The sequence below is a fragment of the Condylura cristata genome, unplaced genomic scaffold (assembly GCF_000260355.1).
Source record: "Condylura cristata isolate star-nosed mole 26May11 unplaced genomic scaffold, ConCri1.0 scaffold00013, whole genome shotgun sequence".
NCBI classification, from domain to species: Eukaryota; Metazoa; Chordata; class Mammalia; order Eulipotyphla; family Talpidae; genus Condylura; species Condylura cristata.
Genome location: NW_004567114.1, coordinates 26561101 through 26585518, shown reverse-complemented (window position 1 = coordinate 26585518; position 24418 = coordinate 26561101). Strand labels below are relative to the sequence as shown.

Here is a 24418-nt window from a genome sequence, read left to right as displayed (position 1 = left end):
CATCCACACCAGCACTTGCTATTTCATCTTTTTGATATGGGCCATTCTCAAAGGTGTGAGGTGGTTATCTCATTGTGGTTTTGATTTGCATTTCCCTGATGACAAGGGATGATAAGCATTGTCTTCATATGCCTGTTGGGCATCTGTATGTCTTCTTTGAGAAGTGCCTATTTAGCTCTCCTGTCCATATTTGTTGAGTGTATGCGTTCTTTGTAGATCTTTGAGTAGACTAAGATGTAGTGTATTATGGAATACTCCTCAGTTATTAAAAAAAAAAAGATGAACTCATCATTTGCAACAGCATGAATGAGCCAGAAAGATTTATGTTAGGCAAAATAATTCAGAAGGAGAAAGGTAAATATCACATGACTTCACTTATATGTGGAATATAAAGAACAAAACAAACTATCAGCCAAAAAAACCTGGAAATCTGACTATAAAAGGGTTTATCAGAGGAGGAGGGTAGAGGAAAGAAGGAAAGGGAACACAATGGACTATGATAGAAATCCACAGATACCTTGGTGGTGGCTGTGGTGTGTTAACACACACCTGAAGAGGTGGGATACTATATTTCTGAATCATACAGTGTTGTAAATTAATTGTTTTAATTATAAACGAACAAAAACAGAAACATAAAAAAAAGAAGAAAGCAGAAACGGTAGGTGTAAGGCCTAACATATCAATAATTACATTAAGTATAAATGATCTAGTTGTTTGTAATAACAAACAACTAGATATTGCAGTTAAAAATGTGTATAAACTGGGCCTCCCAAGTGGCACAAGGGTTAAAGTCCCAATGCTATCAAACTATTGCCAGCCACTGCAGTATATATTCAATACACAGGTCAGGGAGCTAATCCACATGGCTAGGCAGACATTTCTTGTCTTAGCCACTGCTCCCCTTAGGATGGTATTTTAGTAGACCCGCCTTTTCTGCTCCCCTCTCTGTCTCTGGTGAGTACCCACACACACACACACCACTGGCCTACACCCCAATTCTTGTATGCATAAATAAATTTAAAATAAAAAATTTTTTTAAAAAGGTATGAACTATGCTTCAACCTGAATGAATTGTGATAGTACACTATGCGAAAACAAAATTTCAAAAGTTCGCTTAGCACAAGATTCTAATTATATAAAATTCTTTAAATGACAAAATTATAAATTTGAAAATCATATTAGTGGTTGTTATAAGTTGCTGATAGGAGAGAGGGAGACTGCATCTATAAGGGTTTATCACAGGGGCTATCTTTGTGATCATGAAATATCTATGTATGTTGATTAAGATGGCAGTTATACATATCTACATATGTAGTAAAATGCTAAAGAAATATATATGCAGTGTCAGTCTCCTAGTTTTGATATTATCCTGTATTTATATAAAATGTTACCATTGGGAGAAACTGTAAAGGATACAGGGAATTTCTCTATACTATTTCTGTAGTATCTGTGAATATATAATTATTTTAAAATATAAAGAAATGTTATGAAATATTTACATATAAAAATGGGGGATAAAAGTTTACTAATAATAATTTACTAGTGCTAAATATAGATTAAATTCTAGAAGAATGCAGTTGGATGAGATAAAAAAAATTTTTAAAGATTTATTTATTTATGCATATAGAACTGGGGTACAGGCCAGAAATGCAGGTGTGGTGAGAGGCTTCACCAGAGACAGAGTGGGGAGCAGAACAGGCAGACCAACAAGGTACACTGCTGAGGGTAGCAGTAGACGGGCCAAGAGAGGTCCACCGCACCATGTGGATCACCTCCGGGCCAGGTATTGAACTCATGTCAAAGTGGCTTTAGCTTGTTAGTGCTGCGCTTTAACCTGCTGCACCACCACCGAGGGCCAGATGAGATAAAATTTTAAATGGTAGCTTTTTTAAGAGAAGGCAAACATTACCTTTCTATAACATTTAAGCAATTTAAAATATCTAAGAATTGGCAGACTAGGGTACTATACTGAGTAAAGTTGAAGAAAAGAAAGTAATAAAATTGGTAATTGAGAAAGATCAAATACTTATGCTACTTACTGAACTATAGAAGTGTCAGAGTCCCATTCAAAGAATGCCAGAAAAATATGTCGATTTTTTAGGCAGGATATTATATTTGAAGACAGGGAAAGTATCACCTTAACAAAATCATAATATTATCTCAAAAGGAGAAGTTACAAGTTACATATAAAGTATTGAATTGCTACTAAATCAGAAGGCAAATTTTCTGTAAGGTAAGGGAGATCTGGATAGAACTTAGTCAGAATTTGTAATGTAGGCAAGTTGCAGGGACAGTCAGTATAGTATATCTTTGGGACACGTGAGTCTGTTTGAAATTACTATTAAATCACTTCATTCATGGTCTTACAATATATAGTTCTGAATGAGCTGATGTTAAAATAATTTAATCTAAGGTAATTCTCTGCTATAGTTTAGCACAATTTATCTGTTTTAGAAGTCATAGTACATATGTTTTGCAAGACTTTATTTCCATTTCAATTCTCACCCACCTCCTTATATTTCTGGTGATTCAGACTAAGTTAATATATCTTCTGGAGACAGGATCACTCCAGGTTTATATCACTTTTTCATGGGCTGTGATAGTGTATTAGGGTTTTGGTGGTATCATTTTGGTGGTATCTCTACAAGTATCAGGGCTTCATGTTCTCTTTATTGTTTGATAATTTGTTGAACTATATAATTTAACAACAGATGTGCAATAGCATTTAAGGTTATAAATATTACATATTTGGCACTGTTATACAGACAAACATTAAGACAAATTTATTACCAAAGTCTTCAAGGTACTTCAAAGTCATGATTCTAGACTTCAAAATCTGGATGTGAAAAAATGTCAATATGTTAGCATTCTTCCTTTACTAAAGATGAAGGCACAAATCTTTGCATTACCTATTTAAAAATAGTTAAAAGGTACAAAAGCTCTTAACAGTTTTATTTTTAATTTGGTAAAGTCAACAAGAGTTGTCAAAGGCAATAAGATGTTAACATAAATCATAAACTAAAGCAAGAAATATTTACAAATAATATTTTTATTTTTTATTTTTTTAGATGCATTTTTATTTTTTCCCCCTTTTTTTATTACAAAAGTTTATTTTTACATCATTTTGTACATTTTTTTTTCCATCCCGATTGTAAGCCCCGCAGGTTTCCCATCACCAAATCACCCGTGTGCCCTCACCATAATCCCGTGCATTCAAATAATATTTTTAAACCAAAAATAAATTGTTTGTTTAAAACAAGATAAGAAGAAGCCATAAACCAGATTGTTAATAAAATATTTTGGTTATAAAAAGAAACTGTTGTTACTCGGAGCACAAAATAACTTGTCCTTTTTTTTTAAAGATTTATTTATTTGTGCATACAGAACTGGGGAACAGGCCAGAGGCTCAGGGGTGGTGAGAGGCTTCACCAGAGACAGAACAGGGAACAGAACAGGCAGATCGACGAAGTACACTGCTGAGGGGAGCAGCGGGCGGGTCAGGAGAGGTCTGCCACGCCATGTGGTCACCTCCAGGGCAGGCGGGAATCAAACTCATGTGGAAGTGGCTTTAGCTTCTCAGTGCAGTGCTTTAACCCGCTGCGCCACCAGGGAGGGCCAACTTGTCCTTTTTTTAACAAAAAGAAAAAACAAATTCAAGTAACAACCTGCAATTAAGGACTTATTATGAATAAAATCCATGAAACCAAATTTGCCAATAATTTTAATTCATCTTTTTCTGCCTCTGAATTTATTATATGTAGTTATTATTCCCAAACAATAGGTCATTTCTTTTTAGCCCTTATATACTTAATACTTAATACCACAAATTTTATATTCTATTTTCTTCATATTTTCTGGCCCAGCCAGCTAACTTTTATTTTAAAAACACTGTTCCCCGCTCCTGCATTATTGGTGGGAATGCAGACTAGTACAACCACTTTGGAAAACTGTTTGGCGATTTCTCAAACTGCTAAAAATGGAGCTTCCATAGGACCCAGCAATCCCGCTCCTAGGTATCTACCCAAAAGACACTGATTCAAAAAGACACCTGCACCCCCATGTTTATTGCTACTTTATTTACAATTGGAAAGACATGGAAACAACCCAAATGCCTAAAAGTAGATGATCAGATTAAAAAAATCAATGTGATACATATACACAATGGAATAATACTCAGCAAAAAAAAATAATAATAATAAGCACACGCCTTTTGCAGCAACATGGATGGAGCTGGAAAAGATCATGCTTAGTGAAATAAGCCAGAAAGAAAAGGAAAAATATATCAGATGGTTTCACTCATAGCAGGAGTATAAAGGACTAGGCAAGAAAATAATAATAATTGTGAACAACTATATACCAGAGACATTTTGTGTGGGTAGAATTGAGAATGGGATCAAAAATTGTGGGGGGAGGGAAATGCACTGGACTACGGTGATGGCACATGGGTGATTTGGTGATGGGAAGCCCTCGGGGATTACAACTGAGATGGGAAAAGGCACAAAATGATATAAAATAAACTATTATATTAGTTTTTAAAAAAATAAATGTGAAATATAAAAGAGAAGTTGATTAGCATTAAAGTTGGTAAGAGCTAAAAAATAAATATTCCTAATAAAACATGCTCAGGGCCTTCCTGGTAGTGCAAGGGGTTAAGTCTCAGCACTATCAAGCTGTCACCAGCCACTACAGCATGCATTTGATCCCTGACCAGGGAGCCAACCCACATGACACAGCAGACCTCTCCTGTCTCACTGGATGTTCCCCTCAGCAGTGTATTTTAGTAGATCCACCTGTTTTACTCCCCACTCTGTCTGGTGAATCCTCTCACCTCACCCCCATACCTCTGCCCTATACCCCAGTTCTTATATACATAACTAAAGAAAAAAAACTTTAAAAAATATTAAAACATGTTCATCATTTTGTATAAGCATTCCTCTAACTTTATACATCCTTTTTAATCTGTTAATGATAGTTAACTTTAGAATGTACTTAATATGAGCACTTTTATACTAAGCTTTATATTTTCCACATACTCAAGATGATTTCTCAATTGCTTAAAATATTCATTTCTTAGCATTAAGTATCTGGAAATGAACATTTTAATTTCATATAAAATGGTATAATTTAATAGATGCATAAAAACTCATTTTGTAGAAGAAAAATGTGTTTTTCTTCTAACTTTTCTAATTTCCCAGATTCTAAATTTTGTTACCTGTAACAAAAAACAGATTAACAAGAAAAAAAGTATACATATTTGTTTAATGTTTCATGGCATGAATCTTTATAAAAACATGAAGACCTGAAGAAATGTTGATACCTGAACATTTTTATATTAATTTAGGTAAAGAGTAGAAAATCATGGGTAAATATGATAGGACAAAATATATTTAATAGGTAAAGGCCTGTTTGTTCAGATTCTTTTCTGTGTTCCTTTCTCTCCAGATGTAAGGATGCTCCTTTCTTCTGGGCACAGAGAAGGTACCTATTGGTAGCAGATCTAATGATCTGCTTCATCATCCTTCCTGCACATGCCATTTCTCCAATTTCTTTAGCATAAAATATTCTATATACCAGATGCTATATTTTGGGGTAGTCTTTTTTGAATACTATTAGTCTCTTTTCACAGATGAATTTTATATCATCATTCCAAGATTTAGATGAACACAAACTTTGCTATTTTCCAGCAAAACCAATAGAAGAAATTTAGAAGACTGAAATTGGGATTTTTTGATGAAAAATAAATCTGAAAATTGAAAGCTAGAATATTATTTTAATGTAATTAACTGACATGGAGATAAATACAGGAAACAGTGCAGGACAGTTTTTTAAGCCAAAAATATTAAATCAATCTAAGTTATCTAAATGCTAACCATAATAAATGTAGTATTTGAACTTTTTTAAATGTAATTTGTAAACCTCTATATTTATAAACCAAATTTGTAAGTACTCTATCATATTTAAAAGCTCTGAATGTTCCATTTTTCTCCTTCTCTTTTAACTTAGTAACTTAGATAGTCATTTCTCAATTAAAACTTTTTCAGTTTAATTAAAAGCCATTTAGAATAGGAACATGACATGCTTCTTTAGAGTCCATAATCTCACTCCCCACCACCACCACTTTTTTTCATGTTAGATCTGTTTATCTAAACTATCTGAATATTTCTGAGTTTTGTTCATAATAGTCAGGAGTATTTTGTTGTCAGCTAATCAACTACATTTTCCAGAAGAGAGAAAAAATGAAAATGTAAGGGAGCTATTTGTAATGAATATGGACAGTTACTAGCCACTATAAATATCTAATCATCTATCTACATTTCAGTACCTAAAGAAGAGAAAGTGAATCATTACAACCAGTGTTAGGCCCTTTGACAACTTCATTAAGAACACTGGACTAAAACAAAGGCTATCTCTTAAAATAAACCAATAATTCTTCCTTTAAACAAATAAAAAAGAGACTATCCCCTGAGTATTTGACAGAAGAACTTTTAAAATTTTTACATTTTTGTTTAATTTTTTGAAATTTTGCATAATGATAAAAATAGTAATCATTCAAAATTGTAATTCTTTTTGTTTTAAAAGTGTTTTCAAGTAAATAACTGTGATCATAACAAAGGTACTCCAAAACAACCACTGCAATTTCAAACAGTCCTTGATCAAATTATGCTTTTTTACAAAATGCAAGAAAGATGAAAACAGAAGCCAGAGTTATGACAGAATGTAGGAAACACATTAATTATTGGATGAACCCATTAGTTCATTAGCTAAAGGTCAGTCAAAGGGAAACTATCATTTAAGTATTATCTAAAGTCTTTAACACCAATGTTGAGCCCCTCACAGTTGATCCTAAAAGTCAGCAAGTCAGAAAGGGTAGAGATATCTCTCCCAAAGCCAATTTCTCAAACATAAGCAGCAGACATGAAAATTTAGCCAATTGACAAACAAGATATGTAATTTCAAATGAATGCTGTCACATACTTTCACCAAGGAAAACCAAAATTAGTACAAACTTGATCAAAGAAGCAGAAATTCCTGAGACTTACTATAAGTAAAATAAACATCTGCTAGCTTTGAGACCTCAACAGAAAGGACCAAAATTTAGCATAGGTATGGGACTTATCGTACTGAATGCTGATCTTGTTTTCCCTTAGCCAGTTAAAGGACACAGAGTTTGAGAAGGAAAGTATTTAACTTGTCAACAAACTTAGGAAGGCAGCAGACTCATGTCTAAAAGACCACCATCCTGATCTTTGACAGATTGTAGGTGTATTTATACAAAGGAGTAAAAAGGGGAGATGAGCAAGGGTCAGCATGTCCTATTGATGCAGACATCTGGAGATTTCTGGGGAGATTCCATAGGCGCCAACTTGCTTTGTTAACTCCTGGTGTTTTCCATATTATCTTCTTAGGAATGTTCTTTCAAGAAGACAAGGTTGTTAAATTGGGGAAGGTTGTTAAACAAGGAGGGTAAATTAAGAAAATAGGAATGTTCCATTATCATCACAGATAAAGAACTACCCCATACCCTACTGAGCCATGAAGCTCAAGAGAGCTCAGTGAAGTGCAGTGTAGCCAATATGAGATTAGTGGTAGCAAGGAGTCTTGCTCAAGTCTTTGTGGGATCTGTATGAATATCAAAGTCCTAAGGTAAAGGCCACCAGGCAAACTTGTTGATCATATATGACTGTATGTAGTGTCATTTCTGAATAAGAGAAAGCAATAAAGTTAAAGAAGTATACATTTATAGGCTCATGAGGACTAGGGTTAGTCAAAGGACGATTTTAAGACTAGTAAATAAGATCTACTCAGAGATTAAACAGATTTTGTAAAACAGGTGAGTTGCTGAAACAGTCAATCTTATCTTTGGAGCATGTGAATTCATGTGAAGTAACCATGTTCTCAATTTATCCACAGTCTTACCTTGGTGTTTATGGGTCTCAAAAAGCTTGTGTTAAAACAAAGTTTGATTACATGTCATGTTTTGGTATATTATACAAGTAATAAGCCCAGTTTACAATTTGCTGTTTCTGTTTTATTTCTCAGAAGGGAAAAGTTTATTGGCAAGATAACCAATTGTAACACTTTTGCAGAAATTCACACATAATGAATGCCTGAAAATGGGGAGTAGGAGGGTGAAAAAGGAGATTTTGTAAGCAGGTCAAAGAGGAAAGTGGATTGGAATGGAGTGATTGAGACCTTTGGGAAGATAATAGGCTATAAAGAAGAAGAAAAGTTCAGTGTTTGAAAGCTGGGAAGATGGTGAAATCATTGACAATAACAGAAACAGGAAATTGAAATTTAACATTTGGCACACAGGAAGGTAACAAAGGATGGAGAGATGAGTTATTTTTTTATTTTACTTCATAATTTTTTTCTTTTGTATTTTTAACTATAATAACTTTTAGTCACCATTCAGTGAGGACCAGAAGATATAAGAAAATAAAATTCAGTTTTCAAGAGAATACTGTTAACTTATCCTAGGATGTGCAGCCTTATAATCTTCCACTTAGTTCTGTATTCTTTAAAAAGACTTAAAATTCACAGTAAATCTCACACCCTCATTTAACTATTATTTCATATGTCAATTTTACAGACAAATAACTGGTTCTCCAATGATCTCTAATTGTTCTATTATTTCTGGAATAGTTTGCAGCAAAATAACATAGAGGAATATGAATAGCAAAGAAATTCCCAAATAATGGAAATCTTAGTTGGTAGACAGTACACTTTTATGGGGGAAAAAATGTATATAACCACCCAGTTTTCATTCTGAAGTAACTTGAAATAATAAGTCGAGTTAAACAACTATGTCTTTATAAAATTATTACTTCTATAACTATATATTAATTAAGATTAGAAAATTAATCTATGTTAGCACTGCAATGAAATTTTGCAAACCCTGCTAATAAGTAAGGATAAAAGGAAGTTGCAATGTCATATGGTACCTAAGTTAAATTAGTACAGCATTTGAAGGAAAGTCTCCCAGTGATCCTGAAAAAGTGATCTATTTTTATCCAGACTTTGTAAGGGGACACTTAGTTGTAAAGCCATGACTTCAACATAATGCCAAAGGTCTGGTCACACAGTGTTACTGATGAGTCAGAAGAAAGCATAAAGGCACTCAAGTAACTGTTTAGGAGAACTAAGATATGAATCCCAAAGTATTGGCCTTATTAACACCCTAAGTGTCTAAAATGTATAGTTTTGTTTTCAGTCCCCCAAAATAGTATTCTAGATTTTCTCATTTCAAACTTGTATTTTTTTCTTTTTTTAATAGTTCTGAGATCAAAGTACATCTTAAATCAATATGTAAATTGAAGTTATATATTGTATATGTCTGTGTGTGTTAAGGACTCCTTACTCTTAAATATTTTTAATCTGGGCCCTCCTTGATGGCACAGTGGGTTAAAGCACAGCACTGAGAAGCTAAAGCCACTTCAGCATGAGTTCAACCCCCACCCCAGAGGTGATCCACATGGTGCGACAAACCTCACCTGACTTGCCCACTGTTCCCCACAGCGGTGTACTTCATCAGTCTGCCTGTTCTGCTCCTCACTCTGTCTCTGGTGACTCCTCTCACTGCCCCTGCACCTCTGGCCTGTATCCCAGTTATGTATGCATAAATAAATAAATATTTTTTTAAAAATTTAATAAATATAAATCTGCATTCACATTATAAACTAATTACATCTGTACTTGCATCTAGGAATAACAATAAGAGAACAGTTGGAGGAAAACAGATATTCTAGAGAGTGATATTATAAATCTATAATAATAGGGTAATCATTATCTCACTTAGTCCTAGTGTTTCAGGGCAATCCAATGTGAACTGGGTCATCTGTGAGTCTTCACCCATGCACTTAAGATTTAGTTGTATACTACAGGCAACACAAAAAGATCAACAATGGGTTTATTTACAAAGGGGAAAGAAAAAGGAACAACCCAGGGAAAGAGAGAGATACAAGTTAACTAAAGCATCCTACTAGTTCTGCTGACTTGGAACTCCAGTAGCACACTGAAAGCTCATCAAGAGCCAAACAACCAGCCACCAACCATGAGGCCAAGGAGAGAGAGCCAACATATACAAGGAGAGGGAGCCATATATACATACATATAAAAAAAAAAAAAAAATATATATATATATATATATATATATATATATATTCCCAAAGAGGTTGCTTAGCAAAACTCTTGGGTCCTCACAGTTCTCCCCTTGGTATTGCTGGGAGTTCTGTGACTGGAGTAGGGGGTAGAGCCCACAAAACTCTGCAGAGTTCCTTCAGGACATCCTTTCCCCCTAACACTAGTAGTTGCTATTATGTATCATAAATGAAAAAAGAAGGCATAACTTGTTTGGACAACTTGATATTGAACTTGTCTGAATCTCAAACTCTCCCCACTGTCTCACTGGAATATAAAATAAGTTTGTTTTCTTCATAGATGTAATAGTAGATATCAAATCTCCAAAGAGTGACTCAGTTCAGAGTCATGGCATTTTAGGTATATGTGATTACTTGTTTAAGTTAATTAGTAAAAAGACATCTCTCTACCTCTCCTGATAATTTTAACTTCTGTGCTGTCCACCCCACTTCAGAAAAGGAATTGAAAAAGATAAACAGGGCAGTGAACCAATGTTACCTCACTAAAAAAATACCATTTTTAAAATAAAAAAAAATTAATAAATCTTTCTTATCAGAACTAACAATAAATCACACAGTCTCCACCTCAATGTGCTCAATGAATGACAAATTTACCAGGGCCCTCCCTGGTGGCGCAGGGGTTAAAGCACAGCACTAAGAAGCTGAAGCCACTTCAGCATGAGTTCCATCCCTGCCCTGGAGGTGATGCACATAGCATTGCAAACCTCTCCTCATCCATCTGCTCCCCTCAGCAATGTACTTCATCATTCTGCCTGTTCTGCTCCCCACTCCATCTCTGGTGAATCCTCTCATCGCCCCTGCATTTCTGGCCTGTATCCAGTTCTGTATGCATAAATAAATAAATCTTTTTAAAAACTAAAATAATACCAGAAGGGAAAAAAAAGAGAGAATTATTTCATATCACTTGCCCTATAAACAATCACTGGGAAGGCTAGTATCTCCAGGGACATTGTCAAAGCTGGTGTGATATTTAGCCTACTGCTTGTCACTACTTAAATTTGTGCTTTTTTTTTTTAATTCTGTAGGAATAGCCTACTATATACTTTCAATGTTTACTTTAAGACCCTTTGGGTATATATCTTCTACTTATCAGATCAATGCTAGATATGCTGGATTTATTGACTATCTTTTTTGTAATAAAAATAGGCAACATTATTAAAGAATAACATTAAATTAACATTAAAGAATAATTTGTGGGTTTTGCTTGTTTGTTTTCTACTTTATAGCTGCTAAATCCTGAAGATGACCTCTTACCAGGAAAGATTCGAGACAGCAATCGTTCAACACTCTTAGCAACAATTCAAGAACATGGTTACCCCACAATCAACCTGGGAATTGTGGGAGACAAGTAGGTATTGGATTTTAATTTGAAGCTGGTCTTGTACAAATATAAATTTTGAGAGCTAACTGTGATCTTTACTAATGAGAACTTTAATACCATGATTTTTGTTTATTTTATTCTTCAGAAGTCAAAGAATTATGCAGGTCTCTATGTCCTTTAGGCTAGGCATTTTCTGGAATACTTATTACAATGGGAGAAGTAGTTTGCACTCTTCCAGGTATATCCTAGTGGAACTAATAGTGATGGTGTTATTCCTGTCCAAATTTTTATTTGTTTAAAGAAAGAGAAAACAGATAAGAAAATCAAAATTAGCACTAACAGGATTTTTATATTGATTTTTAAAATTATTAATATATCCCAAGTTTCTTCAGGCTTCACACACTTGTAAATACTACAAAGTAAAGCACATTGACTGAAATTAATAGGCTCTTTTTAAGAGCCTATTACCCCCCTTTAGAAATTAACTCAGTCCTCTGCTGAATTCCCCTAAGTATTTCTGCAGATCTCCAATGTGTCTTTCGTAGGCTCAGAAGCAAGTCTGCTCTTTCTGAGCATCCCACTACCTATCAAGATTCCCCAGCCATATTTCAACCAGATTTTATTTCCAATTCACCAGGAATGTGCCCACTTTTTGTAGTATCTAAACATGAGACTGGTGAAGACAAAATTAGGAGATAAACTTCAGTGTTGGATACCATGATGTCTCTGTCACCCACATTAACCCTTTTCTAGCTCACCACCATCTTGTCATTAACTCTTTATGCCTGTATATTTCTTCCCTTAAGATGAGACTCAACTGTGTTTTTGAAGAGACTCTGCCCTACCATTTCAATGTATATCCTCTGATGCCATAAACCTCATCTTTGGCCAAATTGGACACAACACAGTACAAACTTTAGGCATAGCATCTTGACATAATGGCCTAATAAGTAGTAGCTTTTATGTCATCTCTCCTTTTAAAGTTCTCTTCTTTTCTTCAAATTTTTTTCTTTCTCAGAAGACGCTGGAATAGAGACTATTAGACATATTTCCTAACTACTTTCTTTTAGAATCTTCCCTATTTGTAATTATCTAGATGTATAGTTCTGAAGAAGTCTATGGCTGAGTATCCATCCAGCTTAAATTCATGCTTATGAAGTCAGTCTCATGGTTTACATAGTATCATCATTGTGGTCCATGTTCCTAGCCTAGGAAAAAACCTTATGAAAAGTAAAGGGGAATAAGGAGGTGGTTCTTTGAATTTAGACCTGACCAATAATATGTCCTTTCATGTAAACTTCAAGCAGCAAAAACTATCCAGATATAGACACCTTTAAAGAAGATAAAAGTTAACTTTTGAGAAAAGATGGGGCAAATCCAAGATTTCCAAAAGCACAGAGCAGACCTGAAATACTAGGGAGCAACTCACCAAATTGTTTGATTTATTTCCTGCCTTCCACTGTGTCAGACACTGCCGCCAAGTACATTAATGAGGATCCAATATAAGATAAAGGCGGTCTTTTTTTTATCTGTCTTCTCAAAGATTCCAAGATGTTCTGGACTATAATTGTGTCTCTTTTCACCTGTATGGTTGTGCTTTTTTATACCAAAAAAAATTACTTAATGTTCTATATATACTGCCATTACTATAAAGTAAACTGTACTATAAAGGCACATGTGTTGGTGTATAAATATTTAATTTTCCGGGGCCTACACTCATGACTTGTGATAGATATCTTCTAACAATTAATGTTAATATCACATATAACTCCAAAAATGTATCTGAAAAACAGCATATAAAGAATGAGAAAGCCATAAGCAAAATATAGACAATTCAGAGACTGTATGCATTTCTAATACTTTTTTTTCAAACAAAAAACCTTATATAAAACCAAGAACAATTTTTTGAGATATGATTCTAGCAAATGTAGACTTTATCGGTCTTAGAGTGCTATAGAAGAGACCCAAAGTAAATGGTTTAAAATGCAAAGGTGGAATGTGGGAGGAATGAATTTCTAATTATTCTGACAGAAATCTATGCTGAGTTTAGCAAAAGAAACAAGGTACTTTTAATCTGCAGCATGTTGATATTCTGTGAAGGTTGCCTCCTTCTTCATTTTTCTCCATTTATAGATGAAAGCAAAATTCTTTTATACAGAGTCCTCCATGTGAAGCACTGCAGTGAAACAAAGATGGTTATAGGAGAAACCACTCTATGTTTAAATCAGGGAAAGAAATAACTCAAGAATGTCAGTGAGCACAGAATCCCAACTCAACCATGACAGTTAAGAGTAGGGAACAAGAGATCTATTCTTGTTAAAAGGCTCGGGTATAGTTTTTAAATTCTGTTTGATTCTATTTTTCAGCTCTTATTGTTACCACTTACCATAGTTTTAACAAAAAATGTTAAAGTTGAAGAGTAAACATTTAGATTGAAGTAGGCTGAATTTTGTCTTTATTCATTGTGTATTTTATTTTTAAAGAGGGTACAATTAAGATTACAAGTGGGATGCTTCAAATACCTTAGAACTAACAATTATATTTTAAAGGTACTCTTTTATGAATATTATGTGTATTTCAAATACATTCTTTAAACCATTGTTTTTCACATTGTATAAAATACAATACAGTATTCTTTAAATTGTTTTAATCCAAACATGCTAACTGAACTTGCCCAGCATTTTAGAAGTTAGTGGTAAAGATAGAAATGGAATCTAAGTTATTTTTTTAAGTTAACAAATGACAATTCTCTGCTACCATTATGAAGACAGGGTAATAAATTATAATTATGTCAGAAGCATCACTAAAGGCTGGAGTCATCAGAGAGTTCTATAAAGGTGCAATTTAAGCTAGGACATGAAGGATGAATAAGATTTGTATAATTATAAAAAGAGAATATCTTAATTAAGAAGAAAACATGGAATGAGCAAAAATGGGAAAGGAAATACAAAAATGGAGAAGTATAAATGAACAGCCTTTAGGCCAGACAAACTAAAACAGGACATTTAGGTAGAAAGATAATATACTAAATTTGGTAGCAATCTAGAAGCCTTTTGAAAGGCTTTGCTACCTAGGTAGAACTATGATTCAGTTGAGTTTGAAGTCTTTTTTTTTTTTTTTAAGCAAAATTGACACGGTAAGCCTTTATTTAAGAAAGGTGTTTTACATAGGCTGATGTTGGAGATGGACTAAGAATAAAGAATATATATAATTTTGAGATCTTATACTTACATGATAATTCTAAATCAAGAAATCTGGAATGATCCAAGATTTTATATTTCTAAAAGCTCCGAAGGATACCAGCTGTTGGTCCATGGATCACAGGAAGTAACAAGGATGTAGTAAATTTAATTGTGCATCTACTATGAATTGTGAGCCAAAAGCTATTGAAGATACAAAATTGGAAGACATACCTCTTTCCTTGAAATTCTATGTGCTAGTTATTACAGCCTAGTAATCAAAGTATTTTGGAAAGCTAGAGTTTAAACTCAAAGTTTAAAATAGAATTGAAAATAAAGAGACTAACTCAAAACACATTATGAAGGCTGTTACATATAAGTGTGTCAGTGTTGATTTATCTTCATCTGCATTACAAATGATATGCCTAATAAGATGACTAAAAAATCCAGTTATCTCTACCACAATTTTATATACCTCTATGGCAATATACCATTTCCACATCTTTATTTTGCATTTATAGTATATTCCTTTTTGATTCTCATAGCTTGTTTTCCTATGTTCATTCCTTAATATAGGTGTCCTTATGGCTTACTTGTGGCCTTCTGTGCTTCTAATTCCTTATTCTGATGAATCCCAAATCTCTGTCTTGAGCTTCATGCCTAGATCCACCTGCTTACCAGGTGGATTTCCTTTAAATTCATAGGCACGGCCAACTCAGCATGTCTGAAACTAAATTCATCTCAACACCCACTACCATTTCGTTCCATTTCCTTTAGCTCTTCCACCTCAGTGACTGCAACCACAAACCACTACCCTATCATCCAAGCTAGAAGAAACCTAAATAGAAGTCAGCATAACACCTCACTTTCACTCATCTCTATATTTAAGCTCTATACATTTTCCCTCCTAGGTATTTCTTCTCTGCATTTCTGTCTCTTCATTCCAGGACCTCTATTTTTGTCTAGACATAAGACATTAGCCTCTTAACTAGTCTCCCTGTTTAAGTCATATTCCCTTCAAATTTACTCTCTATTCTACTACCAATAGTCTCTCTAAGGCATAAATTGTATACCTATGGCAAAATTGGGCTTTATATAATTAATCTAACAAATAATAATAATAATCTAACAAACTTATGCTCTCAGGCATTATACTAGTCTTTGGTACTATAGAGATTAATAAAATGGCTATCAGTGAGAACGACAAAAAAAATTTTTTTTCAATTCTTTTCCACTTTTCTCTTCTCAACTGAAATCATATCATGTTCAGTCTTATTCCAAACATGTCAGTCTTTACCTGTGAAGACACACTAATCTTTACTAAATACCTGCTATATATACAGCACCACTTACATTCTTTCAGTTACTTTAACTTAGAAACAGCACAGCCAGGTAAGTATTTTTTTATCCTGCTTGTACACAATAATAGTGAAGCTCAAAAATAAAATAATAAAAAACCTGCTAGTAATCCAGACTGAAGAGTCCATCTCAGGCTATTTAATTCAAAGATCATTTCTCCTCCCACTTTTCCATGGTGTACTTTTAACTGGGCTTAGCACCCACAATTCATTAATATTAAAGCTAATAAACTAAAGAGACTGTACCCATTTTAATGACTAAAACCCTCAAATAAATGACTGTGAATGTTTCAAATGCCAAAGAAGGAAATTTTATCTTTAAATTTGGAACTAAAATGAACTATATAAAAATGAACTATAAAGATATGAGTAGCAAAATTCTAAATTTTTAGGTGACATAAAACTGGGGGTTAAGTGAATGGCAGGAGGATTTATTGAAATAGTTCACACATGCATTCTGTACCCCTAAATAAAGCTTCTTGTTCAATACAAAAGAGACAACTCTCCCTCCTGTAGAGAGAAAACCTCTCCCTTTCCCCTTATTCCCACAATTGCTGGGGCTGCTTTTGCAGTATTTATTACTTTTGGGCAATTAGTTATATTAAGCGCATAGAGCAGTCTCTAGGAGAGAGGGAGGGAACAGTAAAGCCGCAGGCTATAAAATCAATATTGAAAACTCAGTTGTGTACCAGTATACAAATAATGCCGTGTTGTGTTTTCATTCACTTCTTCTTTTTCTGTTTCCTTAAAATAGGTCAGATTTTCTTTTAATTTTTCTTATTTTCTTTTTTAGGCCTATATTGCAATATCCCTACTAGTACCACTTTTGCTGCATCCCATAGGTTCTGGTAGTCTTTGTCTACATTTTTATTTTTCTGCAGGTATTTTTTAATGTTTTCCTTGACTTCTTACTTAAATCAATAACCTTTCAGTAGCAAGTTGTTAGTTGCCACATATTTCAGCTTTTTCTACCTTTTTTTTCTTTGTGGTTTATTTCTGGTGTGAAAACTTTGTGATCAGAGAATATGATTGCAATCTGGAATTTATTGACAATTGTTTTCTTCCCAACATGTGGTTGTCCCTGAAAATGTTTCATGTGCACCTAAAAATAATGTATATTCAGCTTTGGTAGAAATGTGATTCCTTATTAATGTTTACTAATCCCATCTGGTCTAATTCCTTATCTAAGGCTATTAACAAAACATACTTTTATCTTTACCTTCCTTTTCTTAGACAGGCTTATTTATATCTTTACTTTCTTGCATCGTTATTAATTTTTGGACATATTTGATTATTTTTTCCCACAGGTGTATTCTTTTTACTTCCCCCACCACCATAACACCCATCATCCATCTCCCCCATCTTCTTTTTTTACTAATATGTCAATTGCATCTGCCCATATCTTTAAATGGCCCTTCGCTATCTTACTTTAATATCCACATGTCATTCTCTAGTATAAAATATGAGTTATTGGGGACTTCCTTAAAGCACAGCATTATGAAGGCATTGTAGCCACTGCAGCATGAGTTTGATCCCTGGCCTGGGAGGTGACCCACATGGTGTGGCAGACCTCTCCTGACCAGCTCAGCAGTGTATTTCAGTACAGCTGCCTATTCAGCTCCCCACTCTGTCTCTGGTGAATCCTCTCACCCCCACACCTCTGGCCTGTACACCAGTTCTGTATGCATAAATAAGATATATGAGTTATTCATATGACTTCTTATAAGACATTAGGTTTTTACTAATCATTCTCACTCATAAGTAAATCAAGATCAGCTTTATAACTTAATCTTGGCATATGTCCACAAATACCTGGGAGCATTTTAAAGTTTTGTTTTACTCATTTTATGATGATTTATTCAACATATAACATAGCAAAACTAGGTTGAAAAGAAGGGTAAATGAAAACTAAAACAACTGCTGTCTTACCTCCTGTGAGTGGCATGTAAAACAAGTTTCCCATGACTTTATCCTCAGCAACTAGAACAGTGCCAATAAATTCCAAGGAGTAACAGAAACGGAATGAGGACACTTAAGTTTATAGGTATAAGCCTCTTTTAAGCTCCATCCTATTTCTACCTTGAATATAGAACAGTAGATGTCCTACTTTTCTTTTCCCTATGGCTGATTCAGTAATTTGTTAGCCTCTTTTTGTCTATCTAGGCAGTCTAAGCTACCCTTTCCCTACTGGGGTGAAAGAGTTTAAGATTAATGAGGAGATGTGCATAGGTAAATAAATACAGACTACTATCTGTGCCAGCCAACATAACTGTGGCCAGAGTTGTTTAAGATATTGACCATTTGACCAATACTTATCTGGTTTTGCATTTTTTTTTCTTTTTCTTCAGTTAATTGTGTTTCTTATTTGAAAGGTTTCTTAAAGAAATTGCTGCATGTGTGGCCTCAATAGGATGGGAAAAGAATTTGTTCATATTGAGTCTGGCTTGTTTTCTTGCTCACTAGACAATAAGTTTCAGAACAAGGCATGTCTTGATAATCCCTATGTCCACAGCACTTAGTATCAGTACATCACCTAGAGTCAACAATCCTGTCTTCTTTATCACCCTCATTTTCTAACTCAGTAGCTGTTTAGAAAGGTCTTACAACATCTCTTAAAAGTGAGTTTTAAAAACCTGAGCCATTGAAGCAGTCTTAAAGTATGACCCTGATGACAAAATTGCATTGGCAGTTGAGATACAAACCCCCAAACGTGCACAATGTAAAACTTTTCAGAAGATTTGTTCAACATCTAACATCATAGCAAAACTATGTTGAAAGGAAGGGTAAAATGAAAACTAAAACAACTGCTGCTTTACCTCCTGCTAATAGGCATGTAAAACAAGTTTCTGTTTGGAAAGATAAAAGTGGAAAGAGATGGAATTCCAAATAGATTTAGGAAGCTTCTTATTTTAAAAGTAGCAGAATTGCTCCCTTGTGCTTAAACATATGCTCTTAGACACTTAACACTAACCTCTTGATTATAATAAATAGTCATCATGATTCAAATACACAGAATTCACTCGTTTAAGGAAATTTTTTAAATAATGTACAACATTAATTAAATTAATATCAATCCTTATACCTAACTATGTTTATATTTCTACATCTGTAGCAAAAGGACCACTTGGTAATACAAATTCCAAACTGTTGACTTGTACCTTCTAATATTTAAGGTCTGAAGACTGGGAAATTCCCATAATTAAGATAAATGCTCCCCTTTTTGGGAAAAATGCCATCACAGAAGCCTTCCCCATTCACATCATGCTGAGCTTGCTTGGCTCTGGCATAGGTTGGTGTTTTGGATTTAATTTACTTGCTCTTGCTGCTACCAGTTTGTGAAGGTGCCTCTTCATATTAATATGAAACAGAAGGGGAACAAACAAAGCAATAGCAAATTGGATTCCTATAAAACTGGCACATTTAGGGCCTCCCTGGTGGAGCATGGGATTAAGACTAAGCACTATGAAGTTATCAGCAGCCATTGCAGCACAAGTTTGATCCCCGACCAGGGCAACAGACCTCTCCTGTCTTACCCGCTGCTCCCCTCAGTACTAGATTTCAGTCAGTCTGCCTGTTCTGCTCACCACTTTGTCTCTAGTGAATCCTTTGACACACACACACACACACACACACACACGAACACAAACACACACATACCTCTGGCCTACCCCCCAGCTCTTGTATGCATCAATAAGTTAAATAAATCTTAAAAAAATAAAACTGACACAGTAGGAATTATCAAGATAGATTTAACAGTATAGTAATTATTTGGATAAAGCCCAGAGCCTTACAATTTGTAAACCATATATATCCTTACATCCTATTGCCTACTTCATGTTCTGAAAGAATTTCTGATTATGAGGAGAATTTAGATCTGAATTTAATTTATTCTTGCTATCTCTATAAATCACCTTCTTTGTTTATAAAGTAAATACCTTTCTGCAAACATTTTCTGCTCAAAATGTAAAGTCTTACATTACAGCTAATATATTTATTTTCTGATCAGAAGTCTTTCATTTTCTATTGATTAGCCAAAAATATTCTATATTCATTAGCAGTTATTTTAACGACAAGATTCTCAGTAACAGTCATTTTTAGTGATTATTACAGTTGCCTTTCTTAATCCTTAAGACTTGCTCTTACAATTTACGTTAGTAATTCTTCTAAGAGTAAGCATTAGGTATTACTGTACTTCTAGAAATTGTTTTCTTACCTAACTACCTTGAAAAGGTAGTGTCTCCCAGAAAGCTTTTTCTAATCATCCTAAACCAATTCTGATCATTCTTTTCCATTTAACATTTATATCATTTCTCCATTATGTGTTTTTATTTTAATGAATGTATTAAAGTAATGATATTAATTTCATTCATTTTCTTAAGTTTTCTGTTATGTTTTCTGTACTCCCTTATAAATTTGAAGGTAGGGACCATGACTTACTCTTTTTTACATGACACCATGGGTCTGAACATCCAGTGAAAATGAACTAAAAGGTGGCTATATATATAGTATGTGGCTTGAATACATGCAAGAAGTAGAAATCAAAAAATATTTGTTGCTGAGGAGTTCATTTTTACCTCTGAAGAAATCAGTATGTGATTAGTATGTGTCCTAATTTGTTTTTTATTTTGAAATACCATTATTTATTCCTTAATCTTCAATTCTAGAATTTTTTACACTCTACTGTCATCTTCAGTCATCTTAAAATGATACAGCTCACAGTTGGTATAACAGATGAAACAGGAAGCTAATTCGCAGCTGTTGTCCATCTGTGTGTTTACATTAAATATTTTAAAATAAAACTACATTTGCATTCTGAATACTCTATCTGGAATCCATAATCTCTAAATGTGGGTAAAGGATCTGTCTAGGTTTGAAATTTTAAGGCAGACTTCATGGTTTGGGGAGAAAATTTTATGCCAGAATCAGAATTATACTAATTTAAGGCAGATATAAATTTTAAAAAGCAAGAATATCTGAACTGTAAGAAGCCCCCAAAACAGTAAGATTAAATCTGAAAAGATGTAATTTCAAAAGATACAATACCCACTTCCTTCATATGCTTCCTTCATAGAAACTCATGTTGGTAAAGTTATAAGAAAATTACATTCTTTCTGTGATAGACTTATTCTGAAATAAGCTTCTCCTTTCTCTTTTATCTACCATCCTATTAGGCTTTAAATTTCTTTGACACTTGATTAACTTAGAATACTAAAAAGAGTGTTCTTTTACTGGTAGCCACCTCCCAAGTTGCATGTGAATGGTAAAGATTCAGGAGGAAAAATGTGCTCTTATTTTTCAAATAATTAAATATCCCCAGTGTTCAAAAAGTGATAAGGCGAAGAGTATGATCTGTAAGATATTACATTACAATGCTCTAGTTAGTTCTCCTTTGTGCTTCACTTTATGTAAAAAGTCATTGTATTAACTTTCAGTAATTCCACAGAATCACAATATTTTAAATTAAAAGGAACTTTTGATACTATTTAGTCCAATCTTTCACCCAATGAAGTGTTAGAGAAAATTTTTGACAGCTAAACATTAGGTTTTTGTTGGATGCTTTTAGTGAGGAAGATTTTATTTGCTTCATGAGACAGCACATTCTATTGTTAGATGACTATTATGGTCAGAATGTTTTTCTGTTATACTGAGTCAAAGTCTTTGTTCCTGCTTCTTCCTTTCATTAATCCTAGTTCTGCCCTCTGAAGCAGCGTTGAATAAGTTGACTCCCTTTTCTACATGACAACCTTCCAAAGAAAATCCTATGTATGATTATATAAATATGAAGTAGTGTCTTAATACTCTTCCATTTGTAAACCATATCATTTACATGTAATATCATTGAAGTTATAGTAATTATACACAACTCATTTTTTGAGTGTCTTCAATGTGTAGGGATTTGGTGGGGCAATCAAAAGTCCTAATAAAATGAGACCCTATCTTATGAGCCAATTATGTATCACCTTTATAAATATGGCTTTTTTTGACAATTTTTGCCTTTATCTTTTTCAGTAGTTTTAAGTTCCACTTTGACATTAATACTGCCATTCCTATCTTTTTTCATATTTATTTTCTATGTACATTGCTATTTTTTTTGCCCCATCCTTTACTTTCAATCTTTCATCACTTTAAATGTAGCCTTTATAAATAACATTCAGATGAATTTGGACTTAAAAAAGAGGTTCAATCTTGAATCTGCATTAAGTTACTGTGCTAGTGTAACCCTCGGCATGAAGTTTGTTCTGGTTTGCATGAAGTTGGCAATAAATGATACCCTTGATTTTTTTTTTATGTTTCACTTTTCTTTATGTTTACTATTTATACAATTTTATTATTTCTTCCCTTCCTTTTCCCTATTGTTGGTTTACTCCAGATACTATTTCTTCCTTTTATACATTATGGCCCTACTATTTTGGAATTTAGGCTGTAGTTTACCATCACCCTTATGCTTTCATCGGGGATAATATTTACCTTCATGACTTAAAGATAAAATTCATGGGTTTTGTTCTGGAACATATTTCTAATGTTGTAAGTGATTCTCCATTTATGTTTTAGTTTTGTGTTGTTAAAATTATCTGTTTTCCAGCAGTTTTATTTTTCTCAGGTCTGTCCAAATTTGTGTGCTTTTTCTTCCACCCTCCAATTGCTGGCTTCTTAAATTGCTCATATTCCCCTTTGCCTACTGAGAATTCTATTCACCCTTAGCACTCAGGAAGGTGCTAGGATACCTTATACCTGAGAGAAATGCAGTGTGGTGGAAAAGAGGATCACAAGAGTAAATGACACAGAAGTCATAATTCCTGAACTGATAAAGCACCAGTGGCAAGCTGCCAGTGTTCTGCTGAAGAACAAAATTATTTTGGAAAATAAAAAATATATCTGTGCTTCTTGGACATTGGGTTGCCAAAGTATAGGCTTTGCCAGCTTTTAAGGATAAGTATTTTTAAAATAGACTGCTGGATACACTTAAAAATGATACCTTTGTGCTCAAACTGAATTACAGTCAACTTCAAATGCTTTCAATCAGTGAAGTTAGGGACGGAAAGGACCTACTCCAAATGTTCTCATTTTACAAACAAGATAATGAGATCTGAAAAAGTGATATCAACTTTATAGAATCATCTCAGCAATATAGAAAAAAACTGGATTCTAGAACATATGACTCTAGCCTCAATTAACAGTTCTATTTTCTGTCACCTAGTATTTACATTCTTTAGTACTAAATGAAATTTCCTATAGAATGTTATTATATAATATTGGTATTGTACTTAATAATTCAAGTGAAGATAGTTATTAGTAAATCAAAACTAATGCTAGAAGAGGTTTACCTTAAAGACATGGTTAATCACCATGTAAATTTAACTAAAATTGCAGTTGTTAATGAAGAAGATATAATGATAATCTTTAAGATCTGCTGCTCCTTGTGAAAAGGGAGCCTCTATCATATACTTAAGAAAAATTAACCTGCTAGATCTGACATCACTTCAAGTGTCCATGTGAGAAAATATTTCAGATTTTTAAAAAATTTTTTTAATCATTTTTGGCATAGTCAAAAATATGTAGTCACATTAAATAATAATAAATTTTATCTGACAGTATGCTATATATAATAAAGTGTAAGTCATAATATGGGTATTACTGCAGTTTAAAAGAGTAACTGGATGAACATAGAGTCACCTTCAACCTGTCACTACCTCTGTGAACTTCAGTGTCCTCTCTTGCCCTACCTGCCTCTTAAAGCTGTAAAAATAACACTTGGATATGAAAATTCTTTTAAAACATAAGTATTATTTAACTGTCAAGTGACCTCATAGGAAATAATTTCATATATATTATATATAAAGCCATTTTATATAACACAAGGTGAGATTAATGTTCCACAGTTTTGTTCAGACATTCTTGAGAAAATTAATACACTATGTTCTTTTGAACAAAACTGAGAAAATTATGAATTGCTTTTTTTCTTACTATAATGTCCATGATTATAATCCATGTTACTCACCTATTTCTTCTTATTATTATGCAGAGTAATCTGTTAGTCTTAGTACACTCAGAATATAAAATAAATATTGGAAAATATTATCATGTATCAAATCCTAGAGATGAACGCATGGGTGTTTGTTATACTACTTATATTGGGAATATTTCATTATTTCAAATAATAATAAAAAAGACCAAATTTATGACTTGTAAAACAAGCCTTAATATTATGTTACTAAAACTCTTAGTTCCATCTGAATATAATATTCAGGATCATGTTTGTTTCATTTTGAACTATACTAGTATGTCCGTATATGCATTCTTTTTGTCATTTCAGACAGATCCCCACCTTAAGCCTTAGAGTCCTCTATTTGATGCTTTTTCACAGGATTAGTGCTCATGAGAATTTTCTTTTTTTTTTTTTTT

The 24418-nt window shown here is 33.6% G+C and overlaps 1 protein-coding gene across 4 annotated transcripts in view; it reads left to right on the top strand.

Annotated features, from left to right (window-relative positions):
* Window positions 1-24418, top strand: part of GPHN (gephyrin) — a 393108-nt gene that overhangs the window by 338771 nt on the left and 29919 nt on the right. For all 4 annotated transcript variants that reach the window (XM_004681769.2, XM_012724553.1, XM_012724552.1 and 1 more), the window contains one exon: window positions 11384-11505. In XM_004681769.2, coding sequence (XP_004681826.1) covers window positions 11384-11505 — 122 coding nt within the window. The remainder of the gene's footprint in view (window positions 1-11383; window positions 11506-24418) is intronic.